The sequence below is a fragment of the Drosophila hydei genome, unplaced genomic scaffold, assembly GCF_003285905.1.
Source record: "Drosophila hydei strain 15085-1641.00,03,60 unplaced genomic scaffold, DhydRS2 tig00000333-arrow-arrow-pilon, whole genome shotgun sequence".
NCBI lineage: Eukaryota > Metazoa > Arthropoda > Insecta > Diptera > Drosophilidae > Drosophila > Drosophila hydei.
This window is the reverse complement of record NW_022045711.1, coordinates 285980-308097: the sequence shown is the minus strand read 5'-3', so window position 1 is coordinate 308097 and position 22118 is coordinate 285980. Positions and strand designations below refer to the sequence as shown.

General features: G+C 42.7%; 1 protein-coding gene across 1 annotated transcript; it reads right to left on the bottom strand.

Moving 5' to 3' along the window:
• Nucleotides 1–15804: 15804 nt before the first annotated feature.
• Nucleotides 15805–21988, bottom strand: LOC111602418 (homeobox protein 5). The gene is made up of 10 exons (XM_023319452.2): nt 21770–21988; nt 19893–20282; nt 19445–19828; nt 17467–19384; nt 17290–17399; nt 16885–17053; nt 16685–16775; nt 16513–16620; nt 16305–16437; nt 15805–16247 (listed from the first exon to the last, which is right to left on the bottom strand). Exons 2-10 carry the CDS (start codon nt 20223–20225, stop codon nt 16224–16226), a joined length of 3270 nt encoding a protein of 1089 aa, XP_023175220.2. The 5' UTR covers nt 20226–20282; nt 21770–21988; the 3' UTR covers nt 15805–16223.
• Between the last annotated feature and the right edge of the window lie 130 nt (nt 21989–22118).

Below are 22118 nucleotides of genomic sequence, written 5' to 3'. Positions count from 1 at the left end.
CCCGAATGTCCTTGCTGCTTGCTCCTTGCTGCTTGCCGTTCTTGCTGCTGGGTGTTGTTGTCGTATTTGTTACATTTATTTGTCGCTTGATTTGATTTCGTTCCCCAGCCGCTCGTTGGCGGCACGTTTTCCTTGCCTTTCCCTGCCTTTCCTTTTCATCTCTTTCACCGCCCATTCCGCCCGCCCTCTTGCGGTTTATTTGCCATGACAAGTTTTTGGCAGCATTAGCTGACCAATTTTAACTGATACACAGCTAAGTGATTGTCCCTTAAACGTATTATAACTCTTACAATTCCTGACTGATTCCTCTCGATATTCAAGCGGAATGTCTAGTTGGGAGCATCATTAATTATATCAATATATATATAATTATATATATATATATATGTATAATTATATATATATATATATGTATATATATATATGGTACCAGAAGAGCAAGAGATAAGCAATATAACAAGCATGAATATTGCAATCGAATCGTACTTATTCACAGTCCCAAAATACCTGATTCTAATTCCATCTGCTTCCATTTGTCGCGCCTCACTGGTTGCAGCAAATCATTAATAGGTCCAACGGAAATAGACCTGAATAGTGTTCCAACTGATCAGTTTAATAATTCCAACTTCCAAAATTTCAGATTGCAAAAAAAAATCGTTTGCTTTGCCGTAGATATGCTTACAAACAGAGTAGATACAGATACAAATATTATTGGTATAATATATTTAGTATACTATATATATTTAGTATATATATATAGTATAGAATATATACAACTATCAAGGTTCTATCTAGCTTGAAGAGCGATAAAAAGCGTGACTCTCATAGAGACAAACAAACCGAAGAATCAATATACCCTTTATTAATTTATAATGTTTTAATTATTAATTAATTAATATAAATTCAAATTGACAATAAAATAAACTGAAATAAACTTTTAATTTTCCTTAAAATAATATATTTTATATATTTATAAATCTTATATATTTTATATGCATAAATTATATATGTATAAAGAAAATGTTATAAATTTGTAGCATACATTTCGAAAGTTTTTAACTTTTGTTTTTATTTTTATTTTATTTTTTTAATTTTCTTATTTGCTTTTGCTCTAAGCCAAGCTAAAATTATTAAAAAAATTAACAACATAAAATTAAAATAAATTTACTTTATGGAATTTATATTAAATTATATAAATGTGACTGAACTCACGCAGTTTCCACTTGCGATTAGCATTTCACATTTATAATTGAGTTGAGCTTGAGCGTTTATTGAGTCAATAAAATCATATTTAATGCGTTCCACAGACCCATTTGAATATACAAAGCATATATATATATATATATATCAGTTCTTGTATATATCTGCATTGTATACCAGGCTGTACCAATTGAGCAGAGTATATTTGTGTGTGCCAATGAGAAGCTTGAAGCTTGACATATAGATGATCCTGTTCGATCTGCAGATGAGATCAGGCTTGGGGATTTTGGACTTGTAACAATGAAAGGTGCAGACAGAAAGTCTTATTGATTTATAAGTTGAGGATACCAAGGGCAAGTTTAAAGTCTCTAGCTTTAACAGAACTGATGGAGATATGTTTGAACTTGCTGAAATCGAATATATATAAATAAATTTATAAGTTTAAATTACAAAGCATTTCCTTTTCCTGCTGCACAGACTTACCACAACTACATCCACGTCTTAAATTGCCCCATGGACATGGGCCTACTCTATATCTAGTTCTATAAGTGACATGTTCCACTGGTGCGGGCAAATATAATTTTGTTTTGTTTTAGCTCAAGCGAGTATTGAGCAGTCGGTCGAGCACGACTTTCAGTTGGCTTTTGTTATTTGAGAATTTCGGAACCAGCTACAAAGAATAAAATGCATTTTGGCATCGACAACGATCCGCACACATTGGTCATGGCTGTCCAGATCTCGTCTCGTCTCATCTCGACTCGACTGTCGGTTGTCGGTTGTCGGCCGCTTGCAACGATCACGAAGCGCGGGCCCAAGATCTGGGACTTGTTTGTGTGTCGGTCCAATCGTTCCTTAGACTCGCTCCTTCCCTTTCCCTCTCCCCTTTGGCTTTGCCTTTGCCTTTGCCTTTGCCTTTGCCGTTCCCATTCTTATTAGCTTGCATTTAAAACGCAGCAGGGTTTTCACACCTTTTGCGCCCCACTGCTTCTATCCATCTCGCTCTCACTCTCGCTCTTCCCTTCTCCCTCACTCTCCCGCGACAGCAGAGCGAGCTGGGGCACAGCGCACGCGCGGCACAATCAAATTCAAATCACTTTGCATCTTTGAGATCTCAATAAAAATCTTGTTCTGCGTTGCTTTTGTTGCTTCTCTTGTTATTGTTGTTGCTCGCTTTGTTGTTGCTTTTGTTGGAGCTGACTTTAATTGTTGCCGCAGGAGCATTGCTCAAATATTAATTGGTTTTTGTCTGTATGCCATGCTGGAGGATTTCTCGCTAAAGATGCTGACGCCGACGTCCGCAGCGACGTCGCCATCGACGTCGACTTCGATGCGGCTGTCTTTTGAGTTTTGTGTTGCGGGCTGCAAAAATTAATTACGATATCATGATTTACAAAATTAGCCGCAAATGGCGCGGCCTTTTTCCCAGTTTGCCTTCTCGCTCTGCCTCGCGCTGGCTCTCGCTCTCGCTCTCGCTTCGTGTGTTTTGCCCATCCGTTTGGGGGGGCGTGACACGCATAAGCCAGTTTATTTCCAAAGATCTGATGCCTGCGCATCCGCTAAACGGTAACATATCATTAAGGGTTGTGCAAATATCTCGAATTGTATTGAAATTTACAACTTTTCACGACTTTGTTTAAGAGAAGCTCAAGTTTCAAGTTCAATCAAAGCAAGATGCCTTGCCTTACCTCACCTCGTGTTAGACCTATATATAAACTGTATTCATAGAGTGCTCTCAGATATCTAGAATCACGATATCAGAGAAGCTAAACTGCTTGAGTCTGTCGGAGTGTGACTAAGGTCACTTGAGGTAACCCACTTAAGGACTGACCACTCTGCCTATCTAATGATACACATATCTATAAGAACAGTCAAAGCAAGACTTAAATACATTTATCAAGCAATTCCTAGACTTTTATGACTAATTCTCAGTGTGAACTGTAATTCTGTTGAGTAATAAAGAAAGTGAGTCGACTAACGTCCACGATTGAGGAACGGCACTAACTTGACTTTCGGAAATTTGTTCACGCAGGTTACCTAACCAACATCCCTGCCCTCTACTCCACCAGCAGTAAAGCCACTGAGGCCTCCAATTTTGACTGAAATTCCTGCAGTAGTTAACCGAACTGTCTTCAGCAATAGAGACAAAGTTGCAATATCATTCGAAGAAACGGACGCAGGCCTAGGCTCGAGCGATAAGAATTTTCAACTGAAGACTCACTTCTGATTGCAGCTGCGCATAGAGCAGGACGTCTTTGAGTTTGGAATGTTTTAAATAAGCCAACTTGCATACTCGGACAAATCACATTTATTGTTATTTATAATTTAGACTTACAAACTACAAGTGAATAGTATTATTATTTAACTATCGTAACAGTTCTAAGCCGTTTTCTATGCAGCTATGGCCCAGCTGGAACGTCTTTCTTTTGCAAGGCTTTGCTTGCAAGACTTAAAAGTATTGGCTAGTATTAATTGTTTCCCACTTTCAATCGTTCTATTGAGACAGCTCAAGATGATGTCAGTCGGATTATCCTCGTCTTCGATCGGGCTTAAAGCTCACAATTGCTGCTCACGTTTTAACTGAATGCTTTGAATGTTTTTGATACTTTAGCAGCTGTAAGCAGCTTTATTGATTTACCTTTAACTCCTGAATACTGAACTATTTAGACAGCTAGATTAGTCATGCCAACATCTCAGACAACTTGACTCAACCTTTTGGGGCACATCATTGACATGAGACTTCTAGCTGCTTAGCTTTGAATTGCAAGAAAATATTAATTACCTTTTATATTTAATTATTTGCTATAAGAACTAGCTATAAAAGATTTTAATTTGATTGCTTAGGAGCACTTGCCGGAGATTTGCTCAACTTCAGATGGGATAACAGAGCACGAGCCGAAGCTGTGAGCCCACTGACAGCACTGTTAGTTAACATTAACAGTAACGGAACTGCTGAGTCTGTTAACAGTCGATAACATACATTGGAGTTTGACAATTTGTCAAGATGGGATAAGTCTTCTCATTGCAAGGCTGCATACACAAAAGATGCCAAGGAGTAGAGCTATAAGTCTAAGGAGTTAAGAAGTTGTTGGCATCTATAGTAAGCACATGAGGAATCCAGTGCAATGCAGAGTATTCTACAATCCTTAGAGGCTGCCTGGCCGGGCAGAGCTATTGCGTCTTCGGAATTGCATCTTGATTTACTCAACTAAGAATATTCACATCTCCATGCCAAGCATTTAGGGCTTCAGCATGCTGATCTATTCGAATTTGCTTAAAGCAAGTTCTGTTCGACTGGCGAGGCCATGATATAATTACAGCGCATAATGCCAACCATTACTATTATTATTATTATTATTATAACTGTGTGGAGGCAATGCATGTTCAAAGCTTATCAGCGGAGAGCATCGCTGGCAACTCATCAAGCAGTGTGCGAAGGCTTTTGGATGGGTATTGTTCTGGGGCCGCCCACAAATCGCAGCGCTTGCCAAATGGCTGGCCCGATTTTGTGGCACAAATTTATTTGGCGCCCAGCATGGGGGACGCAGCCAGCCAGCCAATATGTAGCCGCGTTTGATGGACACGTAGAAGTCATCAGTGGCTTTCATTATGGCTGCTTTGTCAAGCTGGGCGGGGGCATGGCTGTGGGGCTGCCACAAATTGTGGCCTCATTCATTTTCATAAGCACTAAGCTACACAGCACACAGCACATGCTCAATGCAGGGCGGCTGGGCGGCTGGGCGGCTGGGCTTAGATGTGGAGTGCTGCAAGTGTTGCCCTCAATTGCTCCGTTCTCAGCTGCAGCTTCTTCTTTTGGCTCCACAAAGTCTTTGGGGCGAAGATGGCAATTAATGCGCTTCAACTGGTCGGCCTTGGGCCTTTTCCGCTGCTGAAGCTGATGCTCCACATACCAAGAACTGATGCGCGGATGCTGCTCCAGCAGCTGCCCAGTTTCTCTGGCTTGCCACGCCCATTCGAAGAGGGCCTAAGGCATTGCCACTGTTACAATTTTGTCGCTTTAGCTTTGGCTTTGGTAATTAACATTGTTGCAGTGGCAGTGGCAGTTGCAGTTGCAGTTGCAGTTGCACTCTTTTGCCTTCTCCCGCCTTTTGATGCCTTTTGCATATGCGAACTGCGTTTATTAATGTCATCAACGCCCCAGCTGCCCAGCTGCCCAGCTGGCCAGCAGCCACGCCCCGCTGGCAGCCCCGAACAGTTGACAACTCAATTGTTTGCTGTTGGCCGTTGCCGATGTCATTAAAATGATTTCTGCGATCGCCTCGGCAAAAAGCGTTGCCTAAGCCAAAGGCGAGCAAAGCGCGAAGCCAACCACAAAAAATTGGAGCTAATTTGATTAATATGCAACGCATGCATTGCCCCCGCCCTGCAGCCCCTCCAGCTGCCATTCCCTCTATCGTTCAGTCATTCACTCACTCAGCCTAATGATGGGAAGTGCGAACGCATTTCGGCTCCCAAGCGAACGCGAACGCGGACGCGGACGCGGATTTGCAATTCGCACGACGCGTAATTGCAATTGTAATTAGTGCAAGTGTTCGATGCCGCAGAGCAAGTGCAGCAATCGACGCGGCCCAAAGCCAAGCCCCCCCCCCCCTCTCCTATCCACAGCCCCAACTTGACAGCATAAGCCCCAGCTACAGTCCCACAGTTCAACAGCTCAGGGATTAGAGCCAGCATTGATACACCTAAAATATAGTTCGCCTTTAACTAAGCCTCTACTTCTATAGACACACAATATACGAAGCTAATACCCTGTAATCTGTACTCCTTTTACTTTGCAGCTCAATAGCCGCGCCACGACTTTGCTCTACCCTTACATAATATCTTCACTTTACCCTTCGACCTTTAACTTAATGTATTGGTGCTCCACAATCTCTGCAGCTCGTGCCTTTGGCCATCCCTACGCCTACGGCAGCCTACGCCTCATAACCTACTTGAAATGCCAGCTATATAGCTCAGACTTAGCCTCCTACACAAATGGCGCATATTCTTAAGGCTTCTCCCAGCTCTTTAGCCTTCCACTAACTAACTAACAAGTATCGATGGCTATCGATATTCAACTTGTACCTCACACACTGCATGTAACAGGAACAGCAACAGCAGCAGCATCTGCTTTGCACAGATGCTCTCTCCCCATAGAGCCCTTTGACTGCAGCCGTCATTGCTCCCCAACTTACTTAGGACTTGCTTCGTAGGCCTACATCTGGCTCCGACATGTTGCATGCCTAGCTGTGAGTCCCCCTGATCTATCAGCTTACGCCTCGCACCCTAAAGAGATCAACGTCCAGCTATCAGTGCACATCCAGCACCCAATATCTGAAGTCATCCTCTCAGCAGTCTACTTCCCTATGAAACACCCTACTTCAGCTATCTATATCTAACAGAACACATCTAGTACCCTATATTTGGCGACCCACAATCCTACATCTAGCTCTGTCCATCCAGCTCTCTTCGCCTTCATTTAGCACTAAGCAAATATGCCAAAGAAGGCTACATTCCCGTCCCAACTCTACAATTGCTACACAAAGTATAGCTCAATTGTATACTCTGCGAGATACAGTCTACTTCGGACCCTTCTAAGCCCATGCCAGAGCTTCTCCTGGCACACACGGCTTGAAATTTGCCTAATCCTGAACGCATGCAGCGATTTCATGGGCAGCCGCAGTCGCAGCCATTGCGACTAGTGCTCCACTGGGAACTGGAAGCTGGGACCTGGCCATGGTGTACAACCTGGCACATCCGGGAGAGGGCGCACGTCGAGGCTTTGCTGCTTCGACACGGCAACGTGCGACGGCAGATTTCACGCCTCCTTTGGCCTCCGTGGCCCAGTGAAATATGTTTTGGCAGGCGCAGCAACAAGCGCAAACAACCACCGCCAGATGCTTAGATAAGGATATGACAAATTTCACGGCGAATGTCCTTTTTGGGACTCACCGGCTGGCTAAGGTGGACGTCGCCAGCGGCTTAACTTACCGACCCGTTCGAACGTTGGCCAGATTTCAAATTTTCGAAAAATTTCGAAAAGCCGATAATGAAGTCAAGATTGCAATCGACCCGGACACAAAGCAAGGCAGAACGACGCCTGGCCAGAGCCAGGACACACTTTAATCAATCGCAACCGATTTGTCGGCTTAACATGTACAACATGACGTAAATAGTGAACAGGGGAATGCCATTCCAAATGCCAAACACCAAGTGGAAGCCAGCTTTGCGGGGTGTCGCGCATTAAAGTGAGCAATCGACAAGGATTTGCGTCTCTCGAGGCGGCTCGGCTGCTGGGCTGCTCGGCTGCTGGCTCGACTGCTGGTGGCTTCCTCGGATTATCGCCAGTTGTCTGCCCAAAGTGGCCAGCTAATAGTTGTTGTTGTCATTGTTACTGTTGATGTTGTTGCGCTTACCGCAGCATGGGAAGATGAGGTTGGCTAACGTGAAAAGAAGAGAGCTTCCAGCACGGGGAGGGAGAAAGCATTGAAAGAAATTGAGAAAATGTGCAGTTAGGAAGGGGACTAAACGTTTGGGATAGACGATGGTGTGGGCATATTTGGGAAGAGAGCGAGGGAGAGTGAGGAGGATAAAAAGAGAGAAGGAGAGAGAAAAAGAGATAGAGAAATGGCGATAGAGAGAAAAAGAGAAGGGAACAGGGAAAGAGCGAGAAGAAGGAAATAGAAAGAAAGAAAGAAACACAAATAGAGAGAGAGAGAGAAAGAGAAAGGAAAGAGAAGAGGCACATAAAGAAAAAGAGAGAGATAATCATGAGAGAAAGAGAAAGAGACTGGGTGTAGGCGAAAGAAAGAGTAAAAATAAAAGGAACAATGAGTGAACGATAATGAGTGAACGATAAGCAGAAGAAGGAAAAAGAAAGACGGAAACACAGAGAGAGTGAAAGAGAACAGAAAGAGACAAAGAGAAAAAGGAAAAGAAAGAGAGTGGGACGACAATAAAACAGAGAAATAGAGAGAGGAAGAGAGAAAGGAGGAAGAAGACAAATAGAGGGCAAGAGACAAAGAGAAAATTAACGAGTGCAAGAAGAAATCTCTCTCTATCTCAAGGATGATGCGATGAGAGGGTGAAAATGAGAGAAATGCAGAAAAAAATAGTGGAGAGAGAGGAAAGGGTGAGAGACAATCCTTGAACAATAGAGAGCAAGAAAAGAGAAAAAGAGACAAAAATGGGCAGAGAGAGAAAGAAATATATCAAGCTGCTCAAGAAGATTGCGGAAGATTCTGCAAAAAGAAATTTAAGAAATTCTAAAGAGGAAATAAAATTGAAACTGAAAGTGAAGATAAAAAGAGTATTTGAAAGCAAGGGCTAAGATATCTTACATAAAGCATTCAAGTGGGGAATTAGTTAAGACTTGAAGCGTTTAGATTAACATCTGGAGGGCCCATAATTATATTTATACTAAATGTAAATCGTAGCAAAAGCCAAGCCGAAATCCGAATTGATATCTGTATATGAAATATATAAATTAAAGCAGAGAAATTAAATGCATTAGAGAAGATACGTATTTAGTGCGAGAAGATCCAGCAGTTAGGAGATATAGATAGATAGCCGACTTGACAGCCAAATAAAACAAATGAATGGCACTCGAAATTTATAATGGCCTAAATGCGACTATAATAATAACTAATCGAGGCTTAGGATCAGATCTCGACGCCTCTTTTGTTTGGGCTGACTTGGGCCATAGCCGGAAAGGGCAAACAACCCCACGCAACGCCCCTCAGGGCCCAGCACCCTGGACCCCTTGACAATGGCTCAATTTTTATGCGATTTGCTTGTTTTGATAAACATTCGTCGTCGCTTGTCGCTTGTCGATTGTCGATTGTCCTTTCGCCTCGTCCAGTTACTCGTGTCTCGTGTCTTGTGTCTTGTGTCTCGTGTCAAACGACACCCTGGAACAAGTCGAAATCGGACGTCGAAATCAAAAATTTCATTGGCAACCCCAAAGCTGCTGGAAATAATTTCAAAATTACTTTTGTTCGAAAGAGGGCAACATTTTTATGAAGGTCGCGTGCGGTTTGCATTTTGATCGCAGCGATAAGCCGCACCGAAAATATATACGCTCATGTATTTATATATATATATAATAAATCAAGTAAATCTACATAGCATCGAGGCGCAAAGACCAAAAGCTAACCCTAATTCCAGCCTATGCCAAACACCCCCCTGCCCTTCGCCTGGTAAGTTTGCTTTATTGTTTGATAAGTATTTTGATAATATTTTGAGTGCTGTGCGAAAACAATGGCCAAGAAACGTTGCCCAAGCGAGCGCAGCGTTTAACACCCCGCTGCCAGCGGGCGGCAACAGGGTATGCAAGCGCGAGGGTAGCCAAACAGGTTTTTATCAGCGAACTCAATTGAGATTTATGTCTAACTAGTTGGGCAACATCAAATTCACAATTTTCAAATCTAAATCAAATTAAAACAATTTAAAAGGCAAATCAGTAATCAGTATGAAGTATTAACAAATAGTTCCTGACGATTTGACATTATAACAAATCCTAGATATGCATAAAAGCAACTTTGATTTTCCAACAATTAGCCAACACCCGAAACTAATTTCTCTATCTCATAACTCATACCGAGTTAGCCAACACTAATAACAAATACCAATTTTCCAACACTGAACACAGAAGTGTCTCCATCTCTTCCAACACCAACAAATACTTAACGAATAAAGAAGCAAATTAATTGTAATAAATAAACAATAAGTGTTGCCTACAACATAGCAACGCTTTTAAAATTTACCAACACTGCTTTTATAAGCTGTTCGAAATAAGCCAGACTTGCTGAGACATAAATCACTTAACTAAATCTACTATTATAGAAAGCTCATTTGCCAGCACTTAAAATAATTATTATTTATATATTTACCAACACTGGTGTGACACAGAAATAAGAAACCAATAAAGTCCACGCTAGCTAGATAAGTAGAAATAGCTAATCATGCTGATAAATTCACTGCAGCATTATAACTGGCTAAGCAACACTGAATGCGTGTCATTTACCAACACTGCTTTTATAAAGACGATATAAACAGAAGTGCTTAATGCTTTTGCCATCAACTTCTATTTAAAACTAGCTATCCAGCACTAAAAACAAATGGCGTTTACCAACACGGCTCAGTTAAACATGTTGACAAACATATGTCATTTACCAACACTGATTTGAAAGAGGCGAGAAACATAGGCGAAGAGACACATTTGCGTAATAATATGTCATTTAGCTACAATACTATTCAGAAATGGTTAAACCCAATTGAATTTACCAACACTAGAGTAACACGCAATCAGCTCACATGGATCTACATGCTGAGCGGTTGCCAGTAAATAATTAGGCTCAGTTAAGCATGTCGGCAAACAGGTTAAGTCATTTCGAATGCGTAGCTAGTTAAGCAACACTTAATGTGTAGGCCATTTACCAACACTGGCCAATGAGCGTGTCCAGCTCAAGGTACAACTGCGTCGGACAGTAATGAGCACCTTGGCGCGCCAAAATGACAACCTGCGCACAAATTGGATTACTTCATTCTCAATGCGGTCAGATAAGAGCAAACCAGCAGCAGCGGCAGCAGCAGCAGCAGCAACTGTGTCGGCTAAGATCAAGAGGGGCAGAAACGAGGCGCAAGTAAAAAGGGAAAAACAAAAGCGATATAAATAAATAAATACAATTTCGCGGCCAGGCATTTGGCCGATTGATTTCTCCAGCACGAAAATGGCCAACTGGCAGGAGAAGGAGAAGATGCAGCAAAAGAAGGAGGAGGAGCAGGAGTAGCCTCTCTGGGCCAAGCTCACGCTGCTTCGCTTGCAGGCTCGCAAATTGCCGCATATTTGTTGAGTAATTACGCTTTAACTTGTAATAAAGAAGACAAACAATAAAACGAGGATCCCAGGATGAAGTTTCTCGAGCGGCACAGCGCAACACTCGACGCTGTCTGGTTGGTTGCTTGCCCGAAAGAGGCCTTCGAACATCTGTGCGGCGCGTTCTCAATTGAAAAGCGTGAATAACAAACGTGAACGGGCCGCAAACGCGCAAATTGGCTAAGAAGTCAGTCAAGCGACTTCTTCGCTCATCAAGATTTTAGTTTATGCGCCGACATCGATTGCGTTCGCTCTAGATCGCGATAGTTGCGCTCTTACATCAATTCTGGCCAGGCGAGACTGTTTAGCTTGAAGTCTAGCTATCAGCTTGAAATGTTGTCTCGTTGCTATTGAAAATCTAGCTTCTTTAACTGCTCAATTTTTAGCTACATTAGTATTTTAGCTAGGAATAAGGATTACTTGTAATAGAAAAAAAAACATTTTAAGCTAGTTATAAAGTCTATTAGTTTGGATCTCTAGCTAAAAGCTGTGCCCTTTTTAGCCTTAAATATGTCATTGATTCTAGCTATAAATTTTTATGCCACTGCAAAGCTCAAACTTTCTAGCTAAAAACCAGACTGTTTTGGCTTTAAATATGCCAAATATTAATTGATTATAATCGAATGATGTTCTTCAGTTACCAAATGAATGGAATATAGATTCTTGTTAACTAGCTAAAACTGTATTTGCTTTGGTTACAAAATTTGTTAAATTGAAGATTTTAAATCAAAATATTTATATTTTTATATATTTCTCGAGTATATATATATATATATATATATAATATGCTACCTAATGGACAAATGATTTAAATTCTTATCCCATACAGTTGCACGCATGAACTAACATTGGAGTGGCTGTATCTGTCGCTGTCTCTTTCCCGCTCTATCGCTCTATCTAGCTGTCGCACTCGAATGCTCTGTTATTGTGCTGTCTCTGTCTATTGTTAAGTTAAGCGAAAACAAATCTTTGCACTAAGCAGCCGCAGTCAAAGAGCCAAAGAGCCGAAGAGCCAAAAGAGCCAAACGTAGCAATGCTTAATTTACTGTTGGGGACTGTAAGAGAGGCGAACGGAGATGAAGATGCAGCAGAGATGTGAAGATGTGAAGATGGAGACTGACTGAGTGAGCTGAGACTGAGACAGAGACTGAGACTCAAACTGAGACTGAGAGGCTAGCTGGTCGGACTGGCAAAGCCATAAAATGCATTATTATGCTAAATGACTATAAAAATCACGTTTACAATCCATTTATGCCTGGGATAATAACCCATCTCTTTTGAACTGAGGCGCAAGGAAGAAGCTGCCCCAATGGGCCGACTGAGTCTGGACCTGGATCTGGACCTGGCACTGGCACTGGCACTGGCACGCAGTTGCAGTTGGACGCTGGCTCCAGTTCGAGAGTTGAGAGTCGAGTCGAGTCGAGTGGAGTCGAGATGTTGGCTAAAAACCCTGAAAGGCAGCATTTGTTTACGCCGCGAATAATTGAGTTATCTGATCCCCTGCTAGCCACAAGACAGACACGAATAAGCTGCAACAGCTACAAACGAGACCTAGGCTAGGCACAAGCTGCCAAGTGGGGGAGGGAGGCGAGGTCTGTTCGTTCGTGTTGCATGTTTGGCAGCAGGTAGGTGTGGCCGGCCTACGTAGCAAATTGCTGGGGCGCATTAGAAGGCAATGCCGCCCAGGAACCCCGCCTACCCCCGTTCCGTTCCCTCCCTTCCCCTCCTCTCCCACTGACTTCTCTACTAGCTGCCCTTAGCTGTGGCCTGGCACTTGGTAATGACTTTATTTGGTTGCTGCGTTAATGGGGCCGCAGTCGCAGCTGCAGTCGCTGTCGCTGTCGATACCGACGCAGACGCAGGCGCAAGCAGCGCAAATTGAAAGCGCATTTCAAAATTTTTCACACCTGAAAATTGTTTCGTTTCAAGAAGGTTGACTGACGCTCTCGAAGCCAGCGGGAAGGCGGCAAGTGCAGCGAATTTCAACAAGATGAGAGCGGCAGAGGGAGGAAGGGAGAGAGCGGGCGAGGGCGAGGACGAGGACGAGGACGAGGGAGAGGGCGAGACAGACGAAAACACTTTTCACGTAGCGCCGACTGACAACGACGGCCAAAGCGACCAAAAAGGTGCCGACCGGCGGCTGCAATTAATCAAAATTTAATTTCAAATCGCAACGACGACGTCGACGTCGACGAAGCAGCCGAAAAAATTGAAAAGGCTAAAGAGAAAACTGGCTAAAAAGAAAATGTAATTAATCACAAGGCGGTTGCAGTTGCATTTGCCTTAACAGCTTGCCGTTGTCGTTGTTGTTGTTGTTGTTGTTGTTGTTGTTGTTGTTGTTGTGCGTCTCTCGCTGTTGGAATCAAGAGATAGAAAAGCCACAAGAAAGCAACAAAAGCCGCGGCATGCAAAGGCGCCCCCCACCCCCTACCCACTCCGTACCCCACCCCTACCTCCACTTGTCTTTTATCTCGCTTGCCTTATAAGACCGTTACACATTATTGTAAAACTTATGATAATATTGAAGTTCGCTGCCCAAAGGCAATTAATTACATGCTTATATGGATCTTTCGTATAGACTGTCTTTTCTTAATGTTTCACTATATTGGCTTGATATAGTTTACGGATAAAGCTGTGATGCTTGCTTAAATGTGTGATCCAATGAAGATTATAGAAATATGCTAATTCCATTGTCTGTAAGCTGCAGCGGCTATCTTCACTCTACTTTCTTCTGATTTTAAAGATCGTTAAATATCGTTAAAGTTGTGTATGTTCATAATTATCTTTGTGTATTCATATACATATACATATATCATAGTTTAACTAGCTTAGTCAATTGATTGCCTTTTACACACAATTTAAAAAAAAAAAAACAGAAAAACAACTTTTTTGCATAGCATAGCCTGAAGCTGACTCTTAGATGGCGCCACTAGTAATGGCAAGGCAGCTTAACCACTATAACAACAGATGGCGCCAATCAAACGTTGCCAGCTCAATACAATAAATAGGCTAATGTAAAAATTAAATCTGTGGTGAATAAAGGCCAAGGGTAAAACAGTCAATCATTAATGCCTGAACCGTTCTATGGTTCTTGTCAAAATGAACAGCGTAGACAGGCTAATGAATGCTACCCAAATTTCTACTATTACAAATTTCAAATGTTAAGTCGTTCATCATGTTAGCTCGCAGAACATAAACTCGAATACTGATTGTAACATTTCTGAAGTATTTCCGAGATTCGCCGATTGCATTCACCCAGTAAAAACGAAAGCGTAGCAACAATTTCGTTTAATTTTTATTATTAAAAATTTGTTATATTGCCTTTCCATTGCTCTTGTTTCTTGCTTTCATTTCGCTGGTCTTTTTGGTGTTTTTTTTTCGTTTTTTTTTTAAATATATTTTTTTCTTTTTAATTATCTCCTGCTTATTACATTTTAATAAACAATTAACACTATGCAACAGGATTTTATTTTTAACAGAAAACAGAAAGATAAAACGCTCGATTTGTTTTCAAATGAAATTTTTGATTTTAAGGTTTTGCTATTTGATGTGGTATGAAACTTTGTTGCACAGTGTAATTGCAAGTGTTTATTGTATTCGCTGCATTGTTGTAAGTTCAAAGAAAAAGAAAAAGAACAACTTTAAATCGGTTTGTTTGCATGTTTAAAATAAATATATACAAAGTGTAGTTCAAATAAATATATACAAAGTGTAGTTCAATAAAATTAAAAACAAATAATATACAATAAAAAAAAAGATATATAAGTATATATATATATATACGATTGAATACTTATAGAACTGAGCTTTAAACATAAATAACGAATAAGTACAAAAGGAAAACAAATTTGGTTAACAATCAATTAAATAAATGTACATATTGCATTTGGAGCCCGCAATTGCTCAACTAATTAATAATTAATACATACATATATATGATAATAATAAAGATACATTAAATATTACATTATCAATTACAATCAACATTATTCAGATGTTTACATTGCTCTATATATATATGACATACTTTCGTGTTTTCGTTACATTTCATTTTGTTTTCTTTTCTTTATTTCTTGTTTGAGTCTTGCTGAACTCTGGGCACGATTCTGAGAGCGATTCAAGTTTTGGCAAAGCATTGTGGCTACAGAATCTGCTAATGAAAATTATAGGAAAGTAAAGATAAAATCAAATTGATTAAAAATAAATATACATGTTTATCAACATTGGTTCAAGTTTGAGCAATTGTCGAGTATTTCATTTCATTCAAGTGTCAGACTATAAATTTACCAAACAGATTTATCTCGCTTAACATCTTAACTTCAACAGCCTTTTTAAGGTTTCAAATACAACAACGCCTCAAATATTGTAGGTCATTCTTGAAGTTCTTAAACGATTTCGTTGCACTGAGTTTCGAGCACTTGAGCAAATTTACAGCTTGAACATTTCAAATTGGTAAGAAAACATATTTCGGAATAAACATCTTGTGCAAAACATATATATATATATATTTATATAAATATATATAGATATAGATATAGATATATGAGTGGCAAAAGCTAAAAATCACAGCTAAAAGGCAAGCATTTAAGTTTTATACAATAATCTAGAAATCGAGAATTTAACGCGCTCGCCAAATTCATCGTGCTCAAAGTTTGCAGCTGGCTGTGTTAATTGTTATTATTATTTATTATCTATTATCGACTCTAGTTATGCATAAGTATATACATTGGTTTTGTTTGCTGTTCTTACTATTGATGTTGTTCTTATTGTTGGTGTTGTGTTCTTGTTTTACTTGACTACGCATAATCATATCAATTAATATATGTTTTTGTTTTATTTTGTTTCGCCTTTGCTTTGTCATTAATTAGTTAATATTTATAGTATAGCACCGAGTACAAAAATGATCAATAAACAGAGTTTTGAATTTCTTCATCTTCTTCTTTGCATCCTTTATCAACAATTATTTTGTTTTTGTTGCTGTTCTTTTTGTGTGATTGTGTTTTTAAATGCCTTTGCTCTTGCCTTGATTTTATCATTAATTGTTTTGTTTGTTTGTTTGTTTGTTAAATTCTACTACTTATATAATGTAATAATTTCTGTTGCTTTCGCTTTCGTTCAAATTCTTTGTCGCCATTTGCCTCGCTTAATTTTACATAGAGCCATCGCCAGATATCTACAAAGACAATCAATTTAGCTACGGATGGAACAATATATACTTGTGCCTACTCACCTGCGAGTGCGAACTGTCGCTCTCCACCTGCTCGGAGTAGCAATGCTTATAGTTAAGATAGTCTAGAAGTCTTCTTGGTAATGGCAATGTCTGTATTAGATCCTTTCGTATAACCGCCTTTAGTATAACAAATCTGTACGCAAAAAGAAGAATCGAATTAAATGTGGGCTTATAAAAGATTTATTGAGCAATTAATTACTAAACTCACCTGCACATATGCTGCAAGCTTTGTACATGCTTAAATCTAGATACTGGATTGGTTAATTGCACACGCATTGGTCCATGCTCCGGCCGACGATGCAGAAAGAATAAATATCTAAAGAAATGCAAAGATATATATATATATATAAATATAGTATAATTGGGAATTTTCAACGCACCTGCCGCTGCGCGAATGCTCGACTGCCTTCTCAATGAACTCGGTTATAGTTTGCGATTTGAACTTGGCATATGAGCCAAACGAGAATGTGCCTGCAATGAAAACAGAGACAGACAGACAAACCAGATAGAGAGAGATAGAGAGAAAGTGTGAGATTAATTATTGTATACATTTCATAGAGATTATCATTCCATAACTTACCCTGATCCTGCTCGATGCGCACATGGCGCACGCAGTTGTTTAGCTTGAAGCTCAACGAGAATATATAATGATCATCGGAGCTGTCGCGCACTATGAACGAGCCATCCGGCTCGTTGGAAAGCACCTTCTCGGCGGCCTCGCTGGACAGTGGACCCCAGTACCAGCCATACTGCAAAGGCGAACGATAAGTTAATAGCGCATAAAGAGAACAAAGTAACGAGCAAAGCAAAGAGAAAAGAAAAGAGTGTTCGGAATAACGAGTAGAGCAAAGAGGCGGACTCAATCAGAGCAACGCATAGCGAGGACGGACAAAGAGAATAAAGAATAGAAGACAAGGTGTATCGAGGTATCGAGTAGCTAACAAGGCAGGCAAGAGCTAGCCTGAGGTTAAGAAAGACAACTCACGTCTTTGACTTTCTCAATGCTTGAGGTAAACTGAAGTGCACGCGGCTCTTGCGCTCCGGCGCTCTTCTTTTGCTCCTCCGATTCCGTTTCCGCGGCATCAATGGCATAAGCTGCAAAGCAGTTAGTTAAACAATTAGTTGCAATTACTCCAATAAGTTCACACAGATGGGCGCTCACCTTTTCGTGGCAAGGGCGGCAATGCCCGCGACTGAAACTTTTTGCGTAGATCGGCACTCGGCTCGCTGCGATTGAGACACTGATTGTTAGCTTCATCCGTATCGGTGGCATCGGTCGCCGATGCTGTGGCACTCACAGCGGCAGCTGCGGCAGTTGTGGCACCTACTGAAGCTGCTGTTGCCGCCGCTACTGCTGCATTGGCGCTGCGACAGCGACTGTGATTGCTGCGCCGAAAGCGAAAGATGCTGCAGAACTTCTGCTTCAGATTCAGCGAGAATTGCGACTTCTTTTCCGTGTGCAGCAGATGCTTGTTGTTGTTGGGTTGCTCCGACAGCAGCTTCTCAGATGAGTTGGTCAGCTGGGTGGTGCTGCCAGCAGCTGCCGACGGTTGTTGTTGCGTCTGTTGCTGCTGCGCATAATTGTTGCTGCTGCTATTGTTGTTATTGTTGTTGTTGTTGTTCAGCTTATCATTGTCGATGTTGTGTTTGTTCTGTTTGCTCAGATATTTGGCGGCGGTGTCGCCCCCGCTGTTGGCAGCACCGCCACTCGCCCGTGTGGTGCCCGCACTGCTACGCGTGCGCGCCGTCGTTGTTGTTGTATTTGTCGTGTTGGTGGTGTTCGTAGACATGCTCCAAATGGTCTCGTTGCTCGACTTGACGCCCAGCGCTTTACTGCCAACGCCAGCTGCTGCTGCGCCTAACATTTTGTTGTTGGTGGCAGCACTTGCACCACACCAAGAGGATTTGCCCGCATCGGAGTAGAGCGTATGATAGAACTGCTTCACCTCATCTAGCGTCATATGCAGCGGCTCAGCTTCACCACTTTGCACCACCGGCGTACGATATTTGCCATGTTTGCCCGTCTTGTCGCCGCCGTCATCGCTGGTCTCCACCACCGTCGTCGCCCCCGCCGCCGCCGCTGCTGCAGCTGCCGCCGCATAGCGTTGTTTACGCTTGTTTCGTTTGTTGCGTCTACTCGAAGCCTTGTGGTACGCCACATTCTGCTGTTGCGGCTGCTGCTGCTGCTGCTGTTGCTGCTGCTGCTGCTGCTGCTGTTTCTCCAGCTGCTGCTGTTCGAGCTGTTGCTTCTCCAGCTGCTGCTCAATCATGTCAACGGGAAAGGCATAGATGTCCGAATCGATGGGCACGTTGTAGAAATCGGAAATTTCGCGCGTAAACAGCGCATCATGCGACATCGCCTGCGTTATGAAAATCGAATCATCCGGCTTGTTCGCCGACGACACGTTCAGTGAGTTGTGCGAACTGCTCAGGCGACTGTTAAGCGAATTGCGCGAGTTGGGCCGCTGGCCATGCTGCTGATGATGGTGATGGTGGCCGTGATGGTGATGGTGATGATGCGAATGATAGTGACAGTGACTGGTGTGGCCCAGTGGGCTATAAAGCAACTGCCTACGCTGCAGGCTGCTGCTGCCGTTGTCGCCCTGCGGCTGCATGGCTAGCTGCCTGCCTCGCGCCCCATAATACAGATCGTAATCGTGTATTTCGGATAGGCCGGCGGTATTGAAGCGCTGCTGTGCCGCAGCTGCTGCCGCCGCCGCCTTCGCACTGGCAATGCTATCCTGTTCCGTGGGTATGGCCTTGAAGTAGCGCGTATGGTCCTGATAGTAGGGGCACAGCGTCTGTTTAATTTTTATTATCGAGACGGGCGGCGGTGGCGATGGCAGCGATGGCGAACAGCTGCTCTGCTCCGAGGCAGCCTCGTCGTCATCGTCATCAGCATCATCATCCTCATCATTGTCATCGTCCTCATCGTCGTCGAGCAGGTCAATACTATTGCCCAGCGAGCTGCTTATAATATTATTTGGTTCGTCGTATATGTTGTCCGTATGGCTGTTCAGTATGGAATCGCTCGAGTACAGATGCTTGTTGATGGCATACGATTCCTTGAGCGTGCGCTCCTGGCACAGCACAGCAACTGCTGCAGCGCTTGACTGCGAGTGGCTGGCCACAACAGCAGCCGCTGCAGCTGCAGCATCACTGAAAGAGTGCTTGCAGCTGCTGCTGGTGCTGGTGATATCCAACGTTGGTTTGGCCAGCAACAGCACCAGCTCCTGGTTGACACCTGTGACTCCGCTAGCCACCGCAGCACTGACCATCGTCACATCATCCTTGAGATGCTCGAACGACGACTGCGATGAGGTCCAGCGGCGCAAGCTATTAACAATGTTCTTGGAGATGGAGCGCACGAGAGTCGTTTGAGGCGAGTCCTGGAATTCGGGTGGCGGATCAATCGGCGCCAGCGGCCCCTTTTTAAGCGTATTAAAGTTCTCCGCGCTCATGCCACCCTCCGAGCAATTGTCCAGCGAATCGAACTGTGACACCTCGCCATCGCTCTCCACCATCTGCAAAGCATAGAAGTCAGTTAATCGGCTGGCGGACAGTGAAGTGTACTCATTGTGCACTCACCTCAATCTCAAATTTGCACATGCCAATGCGATACGAATCGCCGCTGGATATGGAGCTGTTGGTGGTCAATGGGACGCCGCTGTCATCGCTCAGCGAGGCAGCCGCATTCAGTTCGATGCTGTTCGCGCTGACCAACTCATGATCGCGCGTCGTTGCGGGCGGTGGCATCATGCTGCTAAAGCTGTCGCTGCTGCAAATGCTAACGGTCACACCGACGCCGCTGCCACCGGTGGTGCAGTTGCTGTTCCCATTGCACAGTTGACTCTGATTGAGGCTCTGATTTGGATTACCATTCGAGTTGTTGCACTCCTTAAGCTTAATGGACGATTCCATGTTCAGTGTATGTGTGTGTGGTGTGTGTCTGTGTGTGTGCTTGTGTGAGTGTGTGTGCTGTAAGGTAGAAATAGAGTAAAGTAGTTAATTAATTGATTGATTGAGCTAAAAACGGAAAACATGTCCATTTCCATTTTCCGGTCAAAGGGAAACTGATTAAAAGATAATCTGATTGCATTTACGTTATCCACTTTGAAGGTGAAAACGGTTCGGGCTTATAAATACTTCAGTTTCAGCTTGGTTTGCTGTATACTTGGTCAATTATAATCGAAATTTTTTCACATTTTGCAATCCAATTTATTTAGGCACCTCCACTGCCCCTAGTTTCACTGTCAATCATCTAATTGATTGATCGACCTTCTTTGCAAATCAAATTCTTGAACAATGTTCGGTCTCAGTTCTGGTTCATTCATTCATTATGATAAAGCCGCTTCGCCTGGCGGTTCGTGCTACATGCCTTTTCAATGTATTGCCAATTAACGCTTGATGAATTGATAAATTGATTAATTGATGACACACATCGCACATCGCGGCGCACACATCACATGACCTTTGGGTGCGGCGTCGTTGTTGCTGCTGCTGCTGCTTCTTCTTCTCCTACTGCTACTGCAACAACGAATGCTGCACCGAATTGAAGGTCAATGACAGTTGCGTGCGCCCAGCCACCCAACCGCCCAACCTCTCCCTCTGCCAAAGCATTTTGGACAGCATTTGCTTGTGCGCAGAAATTGTTGTCAATTTAGTAGTAGATTTTGGGCGTAGATGTTTGCTACGTTTTTTTTTTAGCAAATGCGCTGACGCTGTTTCTGGCAATTTAAAAATGCACACACGCACTCCCATATACATATACTAACACAATGCCAACGCGTTTCAGTGCGTAAAATACTGCGATGTGTGTAGTACACACACATACATTCATATCAACACAAGCACATATATATACACACACACACAAGCGCAGCACCGCCCAGCATCAGCCAAAAGGAATAGCCGGAAAATTTGACGCTACTGCGCTGCCGCTGCCGCTGTCGACGTTAACGGCATCATCGTCGTCGGCGTCGTTGTCGTCGTTTTCGTAGTAAGTCGTGCGCTGTAGTAATTTTTTTTATAACGGAATGCCGCTATTTAAATGCGTTGCATCCAGTCAAGCGTTATTGCAATATATATATATTCATATATATATTATTTTGGCGAGCGAAGGCAGGAGCGAGAAGGCAATAGTGATAACAAATATTCTTATTAGAGTTTTTTGTCACTTTGTATATACACAACTGGGCGCTCGCACACAATCACACACATACACACACTGGCAGCGACGCAGCAGCAGCACCAACTCACATGAACGTAACACCTTAGCTTAATTTAATTATTGCTCTCCTGGCTCTCGCGTACACACAGCCAGACACTAAAGCACACACACACATACACACTTTTTTTACTTTTTATACGAGTGTCGCACACTCACACAAATACACACACATGCACGCCAAATGCATTAGCATTCATTACAATTCCACGGCGCATACAATTTTCATTGCACTTGCCTTGGCTGTAAGCACTGGCTCTCTCTTGCCTTGTTGCGATTGCACTGCTATGCCTACAGATCGCACTTTTTGCTTAACACACGCACTTTGTTAATAAACACATATTGATTGCTTGCATTTGCACACATTGCAATTGTTTTTCGGCTGCTGCTTTCAATTTCAGCATTATTTTAATCGTCCAAAACTCCGACGTCGTTTCAGCGTCGTTCCCAGTGTGACCAGCGCCGGCCAATGATAAAAAGCTAAGCGGTGGTTTTCAGGAACCAAAATACCATAGCATTTTATATATACCCTCCGTTATCGATTTACATGCTTAAGTTTATAACTGAACGTCGCGAAACTTATCGAT

What these genes read in the sequence shown, in the direction of transcription:
- LOC111602418 (XM_023319452.2), bottom strand. Translation starts at nt 20,225, where the DNA reads ATGGAATCGTCCATTAAGCTTAAGGAGTGCAACAACTCGAATGGTAAT. An exon ending in GCATTGAGAAAGTCAAAGAC is followed by an intron (nt 17,054 to 17,289) that starts GTGAGTTGTCTT and finishes TCGCCTTTGCAG; the next exon opens with TATGGCTGGTACTGGGGTCC. An exon ending in GAGCATTCGCGCAGCGGCAG is followed by an intron (nt 16,621 to 16,684) that starts GTGCGTTGAAAA and finishes GCATTTCTTTAG; the next exon opens with ATATTTATTCTTTCTGCATC.